The following is an 18,569-nucleotide window of genomic DNA, read 5'->3' as shown; positions in this document are numbered from 1 at the left end:
TGGGCTTTGATGCTTCTCAGCTAGATGGCTGCTTGTATGTCTTCAAGCCTTTAAGACCCCGGACACTATATCTTATGGTAGCTGGGCACCATCAGCTTTCTTCACCACCTTTGCTATGTTCACATTTTTCTTCAGCAATCGATTTGGGAAGGTGTGCATCCTGGAATGCCAATTTAAAAGAATGGTGTGTTCTTGCAATGAGTGAGTGCTTGAGTGGAGGCCCAGTGTCCATCTGCTGCCTTAATACCCTTGTGAACTTTGGGAACTATTACATCCCTATTTTACAGTTGAGAGAAATGGGTTTCAGAAATAGTAAATAAGTAACTTGCTTAAGTCACACATCCCTACCTCTTTGGGTCTTGGAGGTTAGCAAATAATACTTAGGACAGCACCTGCTATGTAATAAGTGCTCAGTAAATGCTAGCTACTGTTATTACCTAGGCACAGAAGACAGACCACGTATCCCCTCCATATACATAGATGTATGTGGTTCCAGAATGGACAAGGGTTCCAAATAGAAGAAACCGAATGGAAGCAGTTGGTGTCTTGGTTTGGCTGCTACATAGTTGTTCTGGTGGTTGAATGACAGGAGAAGAAGCTGAGAGACTTGGGAGTCTTGTGGGAAGGGCAAGTTCTTGAGCTCTTTGAAAGGATGGGAAACCCCTCTTAGTGGGCAGAGAGTTGGAAACATTTCAGAAGAAGGTACTACCATTTAAAAAGACGTTTTGTGATGGTTATCCACTGCTGTAGCGTGAACTATGTCAACATTTAGTGACTTAAAACAGCATCCATTTTATTTGCTTGTACTTCTGTGAGTCAGATATTTGGGCTGCATGTCTCCAGGTCTCATTGGGCCTCTCCTGTGATTGCTCCACGTGAGGTGTATTCGTCCCTGATGGCTTCTCTCACATGTCTGCCTATGGTAATGATTGTTGGCTGAGCTTCTTTACAGGCCTGAGAAGAGTTGTGCTGCATAGGCTCCCAAGGCCTGGACACAGGAGTCTCAGAGTGTCACTTCCACCACATTCCTTTGGCCAAAATGAAGTGTAAGGCCAGACTAGAGTCAAGAGAAGAAATAGACTCCACCTGTTAATGGACAAACCTGCAAAGAATTTGTGACGTTAAACACCCTAGAAATGTAAACATGCAGGATGAGTTTAGGGTGTTACTTGGCCTTTAACCTTTCTTCAGCCTAAGTAATATTTACTCCAGAATTAAGTAAAAGAAGTACTTTAATCATCTCTTTTATACTGCCATGAATACTTTCTCTGTTTTTCATAGAATAAAGAGAAAATATAGATTAAAATGAAAAACAGGAACATTTTACCAAGAAATAACATTGATTTTTAAAACTTTGAATCACGAAACAATTTTAAAAATGTATATTGTGGTTTAACTTACTGTTGAATATCCTCATGAACTTGAGCTTGGTAGGGTACTAGTGATTCAAGAAATCTTCAGGGACTTGGCATCAATGACAGACCAGGATTATATGTTATTACCATATCAGTGGTCATTATTCCACATCAATTGTCAGTATTTAATTAAATATCTTGGTGTCAGAAGTTTAAAGCATTTCTATTTATAACCATTTAAAATCTGGATCATAGTATTAATTTCCTACCTTGATAAAAAATTTAATCTATATTCTGGAAAAGTAGACATTTACACCACCTTTAGGATTCTGAAACTAGAATTTATGATGTCTTTACCTCTTTATCCAAAAAAAAAATGTTTGTTAGTAGTCAGCTCTTACAAATGTTACTTCCTCTGAGGTGTATTAGCTTATGATTCTCCACGGTCTGCTCTTTAATTCTGCTTTCCATTCTGAAAGAGTTCGTAGCCTTTGTTCATTAATCATGGGCCACAGTTGTGCGACATGCCTTGACATTAAGTTGAACATCTAAAATTAGTCCTGCCACAATCAGTTGTTGGGAAGAAGGTTTCATTAGTGTGTGGCATGTGTTAAGTAAATGTTACAAGGTGGAAAGGAACGCCTTAGAAATAAGTAAGTGATTTGTATCCTAGGTGTATGTGTGTGCCTGTGTTCGTATAAAATGGAAAGTCTTTTTAGTAAGCATATCAACAAATTAAACCCTTTTAAAAAATAAATTCATATGCTATACAAAGTATTTTTGCTTATGCACGATTGCTGTTTAATCAATCAGTTCAGAAGAATATTTACTGAACACTTGGTATGATACGACAGATCTTTATGCATGTTTACATGTGGTTTTCATTTTTAAAAAAGAATCATTTATTACAGGTATTTCAAGTGAATGACTTTTTCTCTTCAGCATTGAAAGAATCTGCTCACGAAAATGGCATCCTGGTTGTACGAATGTCTTTGTGAAGCCGAACTTGCACAGTATTATCCTCATTTTACTGCGCTAGGCCTTCAGAAAATAGACGAATTAGCCAAGGTTACAATGAAGGACTACTCTACATTGGGAGTCCATGACATGAATGATCGCAAACGTCTCTTTCAACTTATCAAAATTATCAAGATTATGCAGGAAGAAGATAAAGCAATCAGTAGCTCTGAGCATCCTCCACAGGCAAGCAGCCTGGACATCAAGCCTCGGAAATCCAGGTCTGGCCCTCGCAGGCAACTGCATTTTGATTCTCCTGTTGCCACCAAAGACAGAACTGCTAGCAACTGTGGGTTTGAAATATGCACTTTATCAGATCTCTCAACAAAGGAACAGAAGTTCAGCTGCCTAAAGTTGCTGGAGCACATGCTGCCAGTGGATTCCCGGTACCAGACAAAACCAAGAAGTCCCAGTGCCATGGCCACTGCTTCATGTATGCAAGTGGAAATGAAGACTCCACTCTTTGCATCAAGTCATTTTCCTCCAGGACGGGGGGACGGCGATGTTCCCATTATCCAGAGAGTCTCCCATGTTTCAGGGTATAACTATGGAATCCCTCATTCTTGTAGCAGGTAATAATTTGTTTCTATTTATTTACTTATTTTCCTTGACAGGCAGGGGCTAGCCTCTCTTTCATGAGCAGAGCAAAGCCACTACTACATATTTACTGTAAATGAGTGCAACAGAGAAATGACCATGAACTGCTTCTGCTATAGAACAGAAATACCTTGATAGGGGAAATTCACGAGGAATTAGGACCATCCAGAAGGAAGGAAGATATTATTCATGTATATTAAGTAGCTGCTAAGGCTAGGCAGACTGATTTATTCCTAGTATTGTAGTGTAGTATGACCCATCTGCTGTACCCAGGAAGGTAAGATAATTAACTTGCTTTCTGCATTGGGAAAAAATGTGTATAATCCACAGGATTTTTTTGGCTATCAGATTCACTTAAACCAACCAGGAGACTTAAAGCTTAGTGAAAACAAAGAGCATGCAGTTGAATTAAGTAGGTCTTCAGGCAGCTAGTTCTCCCGCACATAGTGAAACAAGATCTGATTTTGAGTGCTTTCTACAATTTCAGCTCTTGAAGAACAGATGTTTCGGGTGATTGCAAAAAGTAAAACACTTATGGTAGAGTTCAGAGCTTGAGAGTCTGAGTGATAAAACAAGTGCTTTTCACCTATAGAGTTGCAAGCCAGAATTTGATATAAGGTCCCTAAGAGCTGGAATAGTGAGTAATCCCTAATGCTTAATGGAATACTAGAAAATGCATTGTTTTCAAGATAATATGTAGCATGTTTTGTTACTCAAAGTAATAGATACACGTTATGGGAAAAACAAAAATACATTTTCCTTTTTCTTATTTTTAAGGCTATTATTCATACCTTAAGGCAAAGTAGTTACATTGTTGTACCCAGGAAGGTAAAAGAGTTAAACTGGCTTACAGTTAATATAGTCTTATATTGGCTAAGGTTTCAGAGGATCTCATAGCTAGGACTTTCACTCCAAAAAATAGAAGACCTAATTTTAAAAGAGAAAAATGCTCATCTTTAGTAATGGAAAATATATGAGTAAATTTTACAGTGTTGCTGAAAACTCGGCAGGGTGGGTAGGGAGCTGAGCACAGAGCATATCGCTCTTTTTTCCTTTTTAACTCTGAGAAGTCAAGGGTGCTCCATGAATATCAAAACCATGATTGTTCCTATCCTGCTGGTTAGGTCAGTGGGGAGAGAGTGGTCAAGGTTTTGACTATCAGTCTCTTCTTGAACAACACAAATACAGAATTGGAATTATTTATAGATATAGTAAGTATACCACTTTTCATTATTTAATATCAAGGAGGGAGTGACTATTTTAGCTAAATATTGCTATCTCACTTGCTTGAAATACTAAGTATCACCTCCACCAGGCACTACTATAGACACTAGGAGTATAAAGATAATATATCTAGAGGCTTTTAAATTCTTAGGAGCCAGGGTAAGGGGGAAGAGAGACATAAACCAATGATTACTATATGATGATATAAGTGCTCTTACAGAGGTTTATGCCTGACTGTCTCAGCACAGCTGTTCAACTGAAAGCTATCATTTCACTCTCCTCGTCCTGCATTATATTAGAGAAGTGGAGGAAAGAAAGGACATCTCCCCCCATCATCTTCAATGTTGTCTCCTCATCCAAGCCTCAAGTAGGAGTCAGGCTGTCACAACTCCAGAGAGCCACTTATCAACTTAAGGGTCACGATCAGGGAGTCATCCTATCCAAAGAGCACTTCTACCTCAAATCAGGTTTACACTTGGCAGTAAATATCCTAAAAATTCAAAATGGGTTGCTGGCTTTACAATGAATGAAAGGCTAAGGCATTTCGAGAACTGGTTGCCCTGACTTACTTACGGTAAGCTCTTAAACTTGAAAATTCCAAGCCTTTTTGTCCAGGTGCCTCACCCTAGGCAAGTTTTACAAAGGGCTAAACTGTTCATGAACCTTGATGGCACAGTGTTTAAGCTCTTCACTGTGAACCAAAAGATTGGTGCTTTGAATCCACCACTGCTGGGTGGGAGAAAGAGCTGGCTGCTAGTTTCTGTGAAAAGTACAGCCTTGGAAAGCCTGTGGAGCAGTTGTACTATCCTAGAGAGGAGTCTGTGTAGGAATCAATTTGTCGGCAACATTCTCTCTCTCCTCTTTGATTAGCTTTATGTGATTAGGTTTGTAGGATTTTGACACTAAACCTCTAGGTAATATGGTTCATTAAATTTTTTTATGTGAAAAATTAAATGGTGAATCTGATTCTGTATTAATGGTTATCAGGAATGTATCATGCCTCAAAATGATGCATTTTTTAAAAGTCTGCTTTATATTGGTTTAAAAGTAAAACATGCTTTTAACAGCCTAGGCTCTTGAGTTATACATTATATTAGAAATTTTATTTGCTAGTTTTGATCAGTTTAAATCCTTTCAGAAAATAATTTTCCAGCCAGTTGGAAGGCTCAGAAAATTGGGATTGATATGAAACAATTATACAATGTAGTATCCTGTGAAAAAGCTATTATAAAAGGCTTCTTAGAGACTATCAATCAAATTCTAAAGTGTAAAGGAAGGGAATCATTTGTCTTGCCAAGGCGTTCTGAGTACATAGACCAAAAGCATTGATCATGATAAAACACTTGCTTTAACGAAGGCTGTTTTCTTGTTACCTAGCTTTAGAGAAGTTCCCACATAACTAAGTGGTCAGTTTATATGTGTATATATAAGCAGACATAGAGATAAAGCTATATCTAAACAACATCATGTTCTATTGTGAGGATTAACCAGACTGTTAGAACTGCCCCAGAGGGTTTCCAAAGCTATAATCTTGTATGAAAGCAGACTACCTGTGTGTTGCAGAATAGCTAGTGAGTTTGAACCACTGACGTTTCGGTTACCAGCCAAGCACTTAACCACTGCACCACCAGGGATCCTGTAATTTAGGGATGTAAGAAAAGAGCATCCACTTTAAAAGAGCACGTCTGGAAGCCAAACACCTGATCTTGGAGCTAAAGCAGTTTCTAGTTTTTTTGGTGGTTTTTCCTATTTTTTTACAGGGCAAGTGGATGGGTGGGGCTAGAAGGGGAAGTGATCAGGAGGATCCAGCTAATAAAAGCACTTTGTCAATGCCAATACTTTCATATGCAACTTTAAAGTATATATTATGCCTAACAAATGACAAAATATACTGGTACTTTGACTCCTTTAGTAGCCTTATGCTATCATTAAATATTAAAAACTATTTATAAATATATATTAGACAGAATACCTCAGAGAAAGAGAATCCTTGGACTGAAATGGAAAAAATCAGAGTTTGTGTTCGAAAGCGACCTCTGGGCATGAGGGAGGTACGTCGTGGAGAAATTAATATTATTACTGTGGAAGACAAAGAGACTCTACTTGTGCATGAGAAGAAAGAAGCCGTTGATCTCACACAATATATTCTGCAGGTATGATGCTTCCTTTCTGTGCTTGGAACAATTATTATCAAGCATGTCGATCTTTATTCTTTTTGTTTGATTAGTTTCCAAATTCTAAAGTCCAGTTTCTAATTTGGTTGTTGGCATTTACTTTTATTGAGACATTATGTTAAATCGTTGATACTCTATGCCTTAAGTTATTGAAAAATATGGAACAATGAGTGATTCAAAGATGTAATTCCTCCACTCTTATGCAATGGCATTACAAAATCATTTAACAATATGTAATGTAAAAATTTTTAATTTAATTTAAAAATTGGAAAAAATCCCAACCACCCAATATGTAATAATACATACTCGGAAGTGTGGGGTGTAAGGATGACAATAGAACAGAGGGAATGAGGGGGCAAAAAGAATTAGTTCGTGGTGGGTAGGACCAGTCACTGAGCACATGCCAGAGAGGGTCATATGCCAGGCTTGGTTCTCATTGAAATTGTCTCATCTTGCTGAGTATGAGTGTAGAGTGTGCAGTAAGGCCCCATATTGATTGTTTATTCTGATTCTCAACTGTTTGGGAGTTAGCCTTAATTTGGTGGGCTTAGGCTCTAAGTAGGTTCTTCTGAACAGGCAGGGATATGATTTCACATGTTATATACAAGGGTTTAAGTAAAACACCAGTAGCTCAGACATGTAAAAAATGTTCACTCCCTGCCAGAGTGATCATAAAAAATCCAAGAAGAAAGGTTTTAGTAATGGGAGAAGGAATTTATTCCAGGTTCATAGGTGTACTGTGACTACCAATAATATAGATAGATGGATGGATGGATGGATGGATGGATGGAATAACAAGTCTCATAGATGGAAAACATAATTTAGGTATTTCTAAAATTGTGAAGCAATTGTGAGCAATCTTAAATGGGATAAGATTTGGGAATCTGCCTCCATAAACATTCATATACCAGAGTAAGTAAAGGTCCCAGTTCAGATTTATTCTAAACAAAATATGCTTAAGGATGTCTCTCTGATCTGTTGATGGCTGCAGACAAGTTAGAGAACTTCAGGGTGCCTTCAAAACAGAGGGGAATAATAAGATTTTAAGGTTGGGGAATACCAAATTTTTGACAGGATTCAAATGGACATCTTCCCAAATCATTGAAGGTTTGTAGCAAGTTTACGGGACTGCTGCCCACATAAAAGAACCATTTTTAGATGAATCGAGCATTTTAGGAGAGATCAGGAAGACATCGAGATTCAAGATAGAGAAGCCAGTGACTGCCTTAGAGACTCCAAAGGGGTCATCTTGACAGATTTTCTCAAAGACTCAGGATGATCACATGGATTTATATAAAGAAATTGAAAAGAAAAAGAGTTAAAACTGCATTGGTGAGAAAATAGCCAGGAAAATTGTGCTGAAGAACCCCACCACCACCACCACCACCATGACAATGTACCTTATTCTCTGAGGGGAACAAGTGCTGTCCTTTGAGAATTTCTTTGGGAAACCTTGCCCCATCAACCCTACATCCTTGGTCTTGCCCTTTCAAACTTTTCTGTTCCCCAAACTCAAAGAACATTTCAAAGAGGCACCATTTGGGTCCCTTGAGGTCACCAAAACCGCTGTTTTGATGTCCACCTTCAGAAGTATGTAGACCTATTTGAAAGACATGTCGATAAACAGCAGCTTCACATTTTAATATTTTTGTGTTATAAAGGCTTTATGGCAGTACTTTTTTACTTAGCCTCACTGTTATATTGTCTCTCTTCTCAGAAAACTCAATGACTGGTGAGGAGAAGCAGTGTGTGATACTAATTCACTTTAGTCACTTAGGTCTTATCCTGAAGACATAAATCGTGTAACACCCAAGTCAAATTGTTACTGCTGTCTCCTTTTCAAATTTGCAGTGTTCTTCTTTTTCTTTGATTACCAAAATTAGGTTTCAAACGAATCCACTGAATCTTCCTATGGACACTAAATTATTGGGCCAGTGTACAACTAGCCCAATCACTTTAACAGCCTATTGATTGCTTATCAGTGCACAATCTATTAAGTCTCAGTGGCAAGTATTTATTTTAAAGGTGTCTGAAAGACCAATTAGTTGAAAAGCTATCTAGTTCCATGGTTACTTAACGCCACAGTCGTACCCTGTCCAATCACCATCTACCTGCAGCTTCTTTAATGATGCTTCTGTCACCGTGGTTCCCTGGAGGAGGCATCCTCTTATCTTTTTTATTTTTCTATTATCTCCAAACACAATAACTTTACTTCTTTGTCACTACTATTGGTCAATGCTTATTGAATACCCATACTTTTCATAGCTCTTTTTCTGCTGTGTGAACTTTGGACCTTTGTGCTCATAGGTCAAAGTCTGTACCTGTCAATGCTATAATATAAAAGTGTTAGGAGGGCTCCCCCACCTGCCCTTTTTTCCTTCCTTGGAGAAAAAGTAGGGTCATAAATAAGTAGGGTGCTAGAAAATATTCATCCTAGCCTCTTTGGATTCTATTTTAAATTTATTCAGGGATTTAAAATAATCATTTGTATGTTTAAATAAGATTTCTTGTCCTTTCAAATCTACCTTTGTTACTCTGTAAATATATTCTTATCCACACAGTATCTTATCCTATATATAATTGAATTTTTTATTTTAATACATAATGAAGACATCAGCAATTTCAATGTTTTTGTTTGTTTTCACTTCATTGTTTTTATGTGTATAATTCAGTGACACAAATTAACAGTGGCTATCTCTGGATAGAAGAATTGACAAATAATTTACTTTTTTCTTCTAATTTTAATACTTAAAAATTTTCTACACTATGCTATGTTAATTGTATTTTAAAATTTTTAAATCATTTTATTGTATTTTAAATTTTTTAAACTTTGGAATAGGTAAGCTCACTGTCATCAAGTCAGTTTTGACTAGTAGTGACCCTCTAGGACAGAGCAGAACAGCCCTCTATGGTTCCCAAGGCTTTGGACATGATTATCTTTTTAACACTTGATTGTGAATTGTATGAAGACAAGGACTCTTCACAGAAGCAGACTGTCACCTCTTTCTCCCTTGGCAGTTGTGCCACCAAACAACAAAACCACGTCAATTCCCACTCATAGCAACCCTATAGGACAGGGCAGAACTGCCCATGTGGAATGCCGAGACTGTGACTCTTTATAGGGATAGAAAGCCCTGTTTTTCTTCCTCAGGATGGCTGTTGGTTTCGAACTGCTGACCCTGCAGCTAGCAGCTCAACTCATAACCATGATGCCACCAGGGCTCCTTACTGTGCCAGCAAGGCTCCTTGAGTAGGGGAGATTCACATATTTTAGAATCAAAAGATATAAAAGCATATGTAGTTAAAAGTCTCCCCATAAGTGACCTCCTCCCTGGGGGACAGACTACCGAAAAGTGGGTGAAGGGAGACGTCGGACAGGGCAAGATATGACAAAATACCAATTTATAAACTATCAAGGGCTCATGAGGGAGGGGGGAGCGGGGAGGGAGGGGAAAAATGAGGACCTAATGTCGGGGGTTTAAGTGGAGAGAAAATGTTTGAGAATGATGTACAAATGCGGTTTACACAATTGATGTGTGTATGGATTGCGATAACAGTTGTATGAGCCCCTAAAAAAAATATGTTATAAATAAATAAATAAAAGTCTCCCCACCCCTGTTTCCTCCTTGGAAACACGAGTATTACCTCTTCCAGGTATATCTTTCTAAATGTAGTCTCCAAATGCATATTACTTTTATAATCTGGAAAACAAACAAAAACCCTGCTTAAAAAATAAGCTATGAAACTTGGGTCATATCAAGGCTAAAATGAAGTTCAAAATAGGTGTTAAAATAACCCTTTTAATAATGTTCAATTAAATGATAGTGTGTGTGATATAAAGGGCTTTGAATTACATACAAATGTTAATTATAGTGATAATCTTACATGTTCACATTCCTTTCATGAAGGATATTTATAAAAGTATTAGAAAAACCAGTATCTCTATTCTTTTAGAAGGAACGATACTACTTCCCTTTATCAATAAGTGCTTTCTAAGGCATTTACTCAGAGCTGGAGCGACTTATACACACTTGTAGGAGGAGGTGAACTGACAGATACTCAGTGAAGTGATAGGAAATGAGACAAAGCGATCGAACCGATTCCCACATATACTTGAGCTCAGTTTTTAAAGCTTTTCCTGAGAAGTATCATAGATATAAATAATAACTATTATTTTTTGCTTTTGATGATATCCTATAAAACCTGTACTGCTGTTTGAGTACTGAGTGAATTTGCCCTGCGTAGAGACTAGTTATGAGTTAGATATAAATCATGTTCAGTAAGGCCAGATTTTATACACATATTTAGCACTTTATAAATATACTTAACTCTTGTTATTGATACTTTCAAATTTAATCAAAAGTATAGTTAACCCCATGAATACATCACCCAGCTTCCGCAGTTATTCGCATTTTACTCTTCTTAAAAATAATAACACATTTTTCAAAGTACCAGAAGTGATCAGTTTTTTTATCATCCTGAACAGATTTGTTATTTCCTATCTCCTAACTTTTGGAGATTTTTTTCCCTGACTGATGAATTCAGCTTCCTGACACCAATTTCTTTTCAGATGACCTCGCAGATTTCCATTCCAATATACTGTAATGGGACACAGAAATCAAACCTGGGAGAGGAACCCACAGGAAATTGGCCCAAGTCTGGTCTTTTCGGTCTGCCTACATAAATTTCCCCCAAGTGGATATTCAGAGCATGTCTCCACAGTGGCTGAGGACGGGGCCTCCTCTCTCATTGTCTAGGCACTCATCGCCATGCCACAAGCAGCTTGATTGGGATTTCTTATTCAGTGTACTGCCAACTTACAAAGCTTCTACTTTATTTTCCTAACCTAATACAAGGCCTTAAAAGAGTTCGTAGAAAAATGAAGTGAAAAGATAATGCAATTTTCCGCCACCTATTTGAAGCTCTTTTGTAATTAATGGCTCCTAAATTAATGCCTTCTAGACCTTTCTGCCGTTTTCCAGGTTACCATGGTTTTTCATTTGGGAATCATCTTGAACACTTCTCTACCACATCCAATCAATGGCCAAATTTCTCAAGTATCCACTCTCTAATTCCATTGTCATCACCTCATTTTGACCTTTCTAATTTCATCAGTGGATTACCAGTGGCCCTGTTCCCATCTATTGAGATGACTCTAACCATCCCTTTCCTTTGCAAAACCTTAGCAGTGCCTCCAATGTTTATTGAGTTAAATATGAATGCTTGCCCCCTCCTTTAAGTACAGCGTGTTTCAGGATCCCTACAACACAGTCCCAACTCATTATCCTATCCTTACCACAGCCATTGAGTCAATTTGGACCCATAGTAGCCTTATGTAGGGCTATTGAGACCGTAAATCCTTTTTGGGGCAGACAAACTCATATTTATCCTGAGGAGTGGCTGATGGGTTTGAACTGCCGACCTTGCTCTTAGCAGCCTAGTACCTAATCCACAGTGCCACCAGGACTCTTTTCTACCCACCAAGATCCTACATTGCAACCACATTAAATTCCCACTGGTTCCTAAATATTCCTTGTGCTTTCTTGCTTTGGTTCTTTGTTCATGTCTTTCCCCTGCCTGGAGTTCTTCTCTCCATCTGTTGCTCTCAAATTCCTCTCCACTCATGGTCCATTCTCAGTACTCGTGACTCAGTACAGTCTCTTTTTAATGTCTTTCTCAACCAAAGGGGATATATTTCTCCTTTGAACTCCACATGGACTTTATCTCTTAAGGTTCTGGGTTTTGTAGTCTTACTTAGATTAGATTAACACCTCCAGGTGAAGGGTGGAGTAATGGTAGAAATGTCTGATTCTCTGTGCCCCTTTGAATTCCCTCTTGCAGTCTCATGCTACCAGCAATAAAATGCTTATAGAATTAAAAGTTGTGGAGGGAGGGTGGGGTGGAAAGGGAGAACCAAGTACAGGGATTTACATATAACCTCCTCCCTGGGGGACGGACAACAGAAAAGTGGGTGAAGGGAGACGTCAGACAGTGTAAGATATGACAAAATAATTTATAAATTATCAAGGGTTCATGAGGGAGCGGGAAGTTGAGGGGGGAAAATGAGCTGGTGCCAGGGGCTTAAGTGGAGAGCAAATGTTTTGAGAATGATGGGGGAACGAATGTACAAATGTGCTTTACACAATTGATGTATGTATGGATTGTGAGAAGAGTTATATGAGCCCCCAATAAAATGATTTTTTTTAAAAAGAATGAAAAGTTAAGCTATATAATATATGGAATTGATATCTCTCTGTAAGCTTTGAAGATAAAAACCAAAATCAACTTCATTGCTACCAAGTGGATGCTGACTCATAGGGAGCCTATAAGGACAGAGTAGAACTGCCCTGTGAGTGTCCGAGACTAACTCTTTATGAGAGTAGAAAGCCCTGTGTTTCTCTCTTGGAGTGACTGGTGGTTTCGAACTGTTGACCTTGCAGTTAGCAGCCCAACTAGTAACCACTGCGTTACCAAGGCTCCTAGGCCTATGAAGAAAAGCCCTTCAAATGTGGTCCTTCTCTTCTGGACCTGAGGAGGTTCTCATCAGTTTACTTAAGAGGGAAGAAAAATTGTGTACACTTAGTTTTTACATTGTAAAAAATAGGTCCACAGAGATCTTGAATACCAGAACTAAAACTGGGGCAAATCCTAAGCCATAGTGACCCTATGAGACAGCAGAAGCGCGTTCGTGGGTTTCCAAAGCTGTGAATCTTTTTGAGAGCAGAAAGCCACATCTTTCTCCTTCAGAGCAGCTAGTGGGTTTGAACCACCAATCTTTTGGCTAGCATCCAAGCACTTAACCACCAGTGCTCCTGAATTAACACCTTGACATTCAGCAGTGATGGTTGGCTTATTTATTGCTGTTTGTCTTAGTTGGTTACCATTCGTTAAAAATGTATTCTTACCTTTATCATGTATTAACTAGGAAAGTGGTGAAGAAAATCCAGAAGATGTCTCTTTCTATAAAAATCAAATTTATTTTTCAGCATGTTTTTTATTTTGATGAAGTCTTTGGTGAGGCGTGCACCAATCGAGATGTATACATGAAGACTACTCACCCACTCATTCAGCATATTTTCAATGGGTACGACAGTAATTATTTGCTTCTCTTGCTTTTTGTTGTCTCTTTTCCATAAATCATAACTATCACTTAATTTTTAAAGTATTTTGAATTAAACATGGCCTTGTGTTTTGATCTAATGAATTTAAATTAGATTCTTCTGAAAAGTGAAATGTCTCTATTTCTAGGATTAACCAAGCATTCAGGAATTTGCAGCAAAATTTCCTCTAACACTAATGATGTTGGGTCTCTTGTTTAGTGGAAAAAAACATAAGCTGTCAACTATATAATTTCATCAGAGTCAGGTTGTTTGGCATATTCTGCCCATATATGCCTACATTTTAAATATGAGAAGCTTCAAAAACTTTGTGGGAAAAATTCCACTATCTTTTTGTCCCATTTTCCATGGACTTTTTGAAGTCCCCTTGTATCTAAGAGCTCTCTTATCTATTTCTGTTCCATTTAATGTTTGCTAAGTATGAATATTAATTTCAAAATATATTTATGAAAAGCTAGTACTTGATAATCACTTATTTATCCTACAACAACAACATCATCAACAAACATTAACTCTAGGCAGAATGTAAGCCCTGGTAGTTATGCCTTGGTCTGTGATCCGCAAGGATGGCAGTTTGAAACCACCACCCACTTCTCAGGAGAAAGACGGGCTTTCTACTCCTGTAAACAGAAACTCACGGGGCAGTTCTACCTTGTCCTACAGTGTCAGTATGAGTCAATATTGACTCAGTGGCAGTGAGTTTGATTTTTGAGTTTAGAGCTGGAATAGATGATTATTATCATAAAAATTTTAAATGCTGTGAATCTTTACAGACATTGACTGCCACATATTTCTCCTATGGAGTGCCTGGTGGGTTGAAATCACCCATGTTTGGTTAGCAGCCAAGCATTTAATCCAGTACTGCATCACTAGGGCATCTGTATGACTGTGCCCACGTTATTTATTCTTTCTCCTGTTTATGGACATCTGGGTTAGGCCCAGTTTGGGACTATTTTGAATGAAGGTGATTATGGATTGCATTGTTTCTTCCTAAATCCTAACTCCTATAACTGAGATTATAATCCCGTTTATAGATGGGTTTTCTTTGTTAACAAGGCAGGGTTAGTGTAGGGTTGTTTTAAGTCAATTTAAAACATACTGTGGCCAGCAGGGGAATCTTCCAACTCCCCATTTTTCACTCTGCATTTTTTCAACTCATATAGGGCATGTGGACACACATGTGCAGCACACACAAATAGTGATTCTCATTTAGAATCATAAGACATTAAGGCTGGAGGGATCTTAGAAATCAAGTAATCTCAGATCCATGAATTTACTGAGGGCCTGAGAGAAGCAAAGTGATGAGTAGTTTGTAGCTAGTAAAGCCATGTAGTTAGTTAATGGCAGGACTGAGACCAGAACCCAGGGTTCTGCCACCCAGATGTGATGTGCCTTCCCAGCTCTCCCACAGTGGCCATTGCTTTTGCTATTGCTACTACAGTGGAGACTTTCTGCCTTGTCAGCTTCTACCCACAGGACCCAGCCTAATGCCTTACTCTTTTGTGAGTCCTTCCTCTAAAACTTTGTTTACATTGATTTTTCCTTTGTCCAAACTTCCCTAATATTCATGAGTAGTAGCTACCATCCTGTTACTATGATTTCCTCTTATTTGTTGTATTTATTTAATTCTATATTCTTTCGCAAACCTTATCTTTCACTTATCACAAAATTTTCTCTAGAAACCGCTAAAGCACCTACCATGGGGAAGAAATTTGATAAATGCTTGTTGGCTAAGTGGCTTCTCAAGAGTCCTTGGTTTTTTGGTTTTGTCCCCCAGAGTTCTTTCTCTCATTTTTTTTCTCCAAGAGTTCTCTTATGGACTCACCAGTCTGTAAAAAATTTCTGTGCGAAAATGCCATGTATTGCTTTGAGAATGCTTTTCCTCTTTGTATGTGTTTATAACATGAAACCTTCTCTTTACAGGATTGTATGATTATAACTTCTGTCCACAGATTGTGTCTTTCTACCTGATTTTTACCATTAAAAATCTATGTGTAGATTAGCACTTCTCTAAATATGCACACGTGATTCAAATGATTCTTCCCCCAGAGGCAATGCCACTTGCTTTGCATATGGACAGACAGGTGCTGGAAAGACCTACACCATGATAGGAACTCATCGGAACCCAGGACTGTATGCTCTGGCAGCCAGAGATATCTTCAGGCAACTGGAAGTGTCCCAGCCACGAAGGCACCTGTTTGTGTGGATCAGTTTTTATGAAATCTACTGTGGACAGCTCTATGACCTCCTAAATCTAAGAAAAAGGTACTGGATAGAATGGCAGACCATAAATCTGTTTCCTGTTGTAGGCTGGAGCCTCACAAACCACTCACAAACCACTGAGTCATGGCATTTAATGAGAGGCCTTAGGACATTAAGGCCCTGTTGTGAAATTAGAGGCTTTGGCATCAGATGCATCTTATAAAAACAGTTACCTAATTTAGCTAGAGAAAAAGGTAAATTAGCCTTCTATTAGTATTTTTAAGTGATTAATTTTCTGCATCTATTGAAAAACTTCTTTTATTTTGGTCTGTTAAAAGGGGGGCATAATTTCAAGAAGTCAGGAAATCAACATGTAGTTAAATCCCTGCATAATCTTTTGATCTACTTATTACACTGGAAAAATCTCTGAATACTGTTACCCACTTTCTCTTCTTTTTCTTCTCAATAATCTTCATGTAAACTTAATAATGGTTTTCTGAAATCAGTTATGAAGAAAAGCTCATCTGTTTTCTTCACATTAGACTGTAGCCCTTTATAAAACTTAAAGTATTACCTTTACAACATGATATGGTAATATAGAAGTGTATCCAGTAACTCTGCTTTTCAATCTCTATTTAATTTTTCTGGCACCAAGTTTTGTTTAACTTGAAACAGATGACTTAAACAGAGAAAAAGAGAACATGATTGTGAAAGGATCACTGGCTAATTAAGAGAATGGGGAGGGGAGGGGCCTAGGGAAGGAAGGTGGAAGGATAAAAGGTGGTCATGACAGAATTAACAGACATGGCAGGAATAGCCATACTAAGCAGAAAGGAACTAGTTGAGGCTGAGCATGGTGAAACTAGCCACTCGGTAAAGATGTTCCACCCTCTCTGGAGCTCTCCAAAAGCATGTACAAGTTCCAGGTGCTCCAGAGAAGCACTGGAATGATGGGCAGACTTAGGGGCAGGGAGAGCTCTAAGGTTGAGTCGTAAAACTAAAGCCTGTGGAAAGTAGGTTTCAGTAGGCCATGGTGAACCTTTCCAGCAAGAGCAAGGCTGTGGGTTTGCCGCATCTCAGAGACTGTGCAGGTACTCGGGGCACAGTCCTGGTCCAACAACTGCCCACTAAGGGCAGGTGCTACTCTGGAACTGCTTTGGTGCAGAGCTGCCTACTTTTTCCTACCCGGGATGGTGTTGAGGCCCGACTTTACCTCACAGCTTCTCTTCCTATCCCCAACTCCCCCATTAGGGCCCCACTTAAAAAAATGTGTGTTCAATAATAATAGTGGGGTTTCCACGGAGGTGGACGGGTATGTAACTGCTGAATCACCTCTTAAACTGAAAGCCAGAATCTTCAAATTAACTTTGAAAAGTAGATGCTGTGTTTTATGTCCTTGCATAAAAACTGATGGTAATACACTCATCGCTAGCAGGATTGAAATTTTAGCAGTGCATCTTAGTCTGTCTGTTAGAAGGCTTCCTGTGGTGAGCTCAGAGTAGAGGGCTTGGGAAGTATGTTCCACAGTGACATGAGGGTTCTGAAAGCTAGACTTTTCTTATATTCTAGGGTCCTGGCTGTTCTAGTAGCATTGTTTTCTGAGAGTTTGTGTGCATTGTTGAGGCTGTTTCCTTCCAACCCTTTGGAATCATAGACTTAAAGTGAAGTACAGACTTGGGAAACAAAATAAAGGAAAGAGTTTTTTTCTTTGCCTATGGAGTGTTAACCTTAATCACTAGCTTATTAAGAGGGGTGGGGTGGCAATCCTAGCTTCATTGCCTACCAGCATATCTGACTTGATGATGGGGCCAATAGAGAGGAGCCCTTGTGGCACAGTTGTTAAGGGTTCAAACTCATCCCCTGCTCCATTGTCTTCCACAAAGATGTGCCGCATTGGAAACTTAATGGGGAAATTCTATACTGCCCTATAGAGTCACTGTGAGTCAGAATCAACCTGACTTCAGTGGGTTTTTGCTTTGGTAGACCATTACCATTCATTACTTTAAGGCATTCAGTTGTAGCACCAGCTCTTCCTTGCTCCCTATGTCAAGTTAAACAAACAAACAAATCTTACACTGGCTTAAGCTTAGACAACCACCAGGCTTTAGGCTCAGTTTACCCTAGCAATTCAGTGATGTTCAAGAACCTGCCCTTTGCCTCCCTCTGCTCTACCTCCTATGGAGTTAAGGTCATTCTTAAACTGGCTATCTTTATAGATGCAAAAGGCCTTCCCCTGAGGCCACATGCTTTCGCTACCAGAAAGATAGAGCCCTCTCTCCCAAAGAGTTGGTAGGATCCAGGATTTCATTTTGATTGGATCAGCAGAACCAATCGCTGGTCAGGAATACATCACTACTGATTGTTTGAGGTCTGGGTCATGTGCTCATTCTTTGCATTTAGCTAAATATGCTGATTACACATATGCTTACAAAGCAGATACTGTGCCCCTAGAACCAGGGGAATGGTGCAAGAGGTGGGGCGTGTGTGTCCATCCCACCCAAACAGTAAAACTAGTGCTTGATGCGGATGTGGTGGCATGGTTTCTGGGGAAGCAAAAATTACACCACGGTATCAAAGTGTTCTTGTATTTGTAGGCTCTTCGCAAGAGAAGATAGCAAGCACGTGGTACAGATCGTGGGACTGAGAGAGCTTCAGGTGGATAGTGTGGAGCTCCTGTTAGAGGTAACACTTTATTCTTTACTCCCCCGCTATAGCAGCTGAAGGAGCCCTGGTGGCATACTGGTTATGATTTGCAGTGATAGCTGCCAGGTCAGCAGTTCAAAACCACCCTTCTCTCCTCAGGAGAAAGACAGGCTTTCTGCTTCCATCGTACAGTCTCAGAAACTCTCAGGACCAGTTCTTTCCGGACCTGTAGGGTGGCT

General features: G+C 39.0%; 1 protein-coding gene across 2 annotated transcripts in view; it reads left to right on the top strand.

Annotated features, from left to right (window-relative positions):
• Positions 1–18,569, top strand: part of KIF24 (kinesin family member 24) — a 59,295-nt gene that overhangs the window by 12,322 nt on the left and 28,404 nt on the right. For both annotated transcript variants that reach the window (XM_004712374.2, XM_045289243.1), the window contains exons 2-6: positions 2,267–2,944; positions 6,157–6,346; positions 13,354–13,451; positions 15,535–15,750; positions 18,282–18,369. In XM_004712374.2, the coding sequence (XP_004712431.2) occupies positions 2,322–2,944; positions 6,157–6,346; positions 13,354–13,451; positions 15,535–15,750; positions 18,282–18,369 (1,215 nt within the window). In that variant the 5' untranslated portion in view covers positions 2,267–2,321. The remainder of the gene's footprint in view (positions 1–2,266; positions 2,945–6,156; positions 6,347–13,353; positions 13,452–15,534; positions 15,751–18,281; positions 18,370–18,569) is intronic.

This window comes from Echinops telfairi, unplaced genomic scaffold (genome assembly GCF_000313985.2).
Source record: "Echinops telfairi isolate 266 unplaced genomic scaffold, ASM31398v2 ScPeMD7_25;HRSCAF=90, whole genome shotgun sequence".
NCBI classification, from domain to species: domain Eukaryota; kingdom Metazoa; phylum Chordata; class Mammalia; order Afrosoricida; family Tenrecidae; genus Echinops; species Echinops telfairi.
The sequence above is the reverse complement of the archived record's forward strand: the minus strand, read 5'-3'. Positions and strand labels throughout refer to the sequence as shown.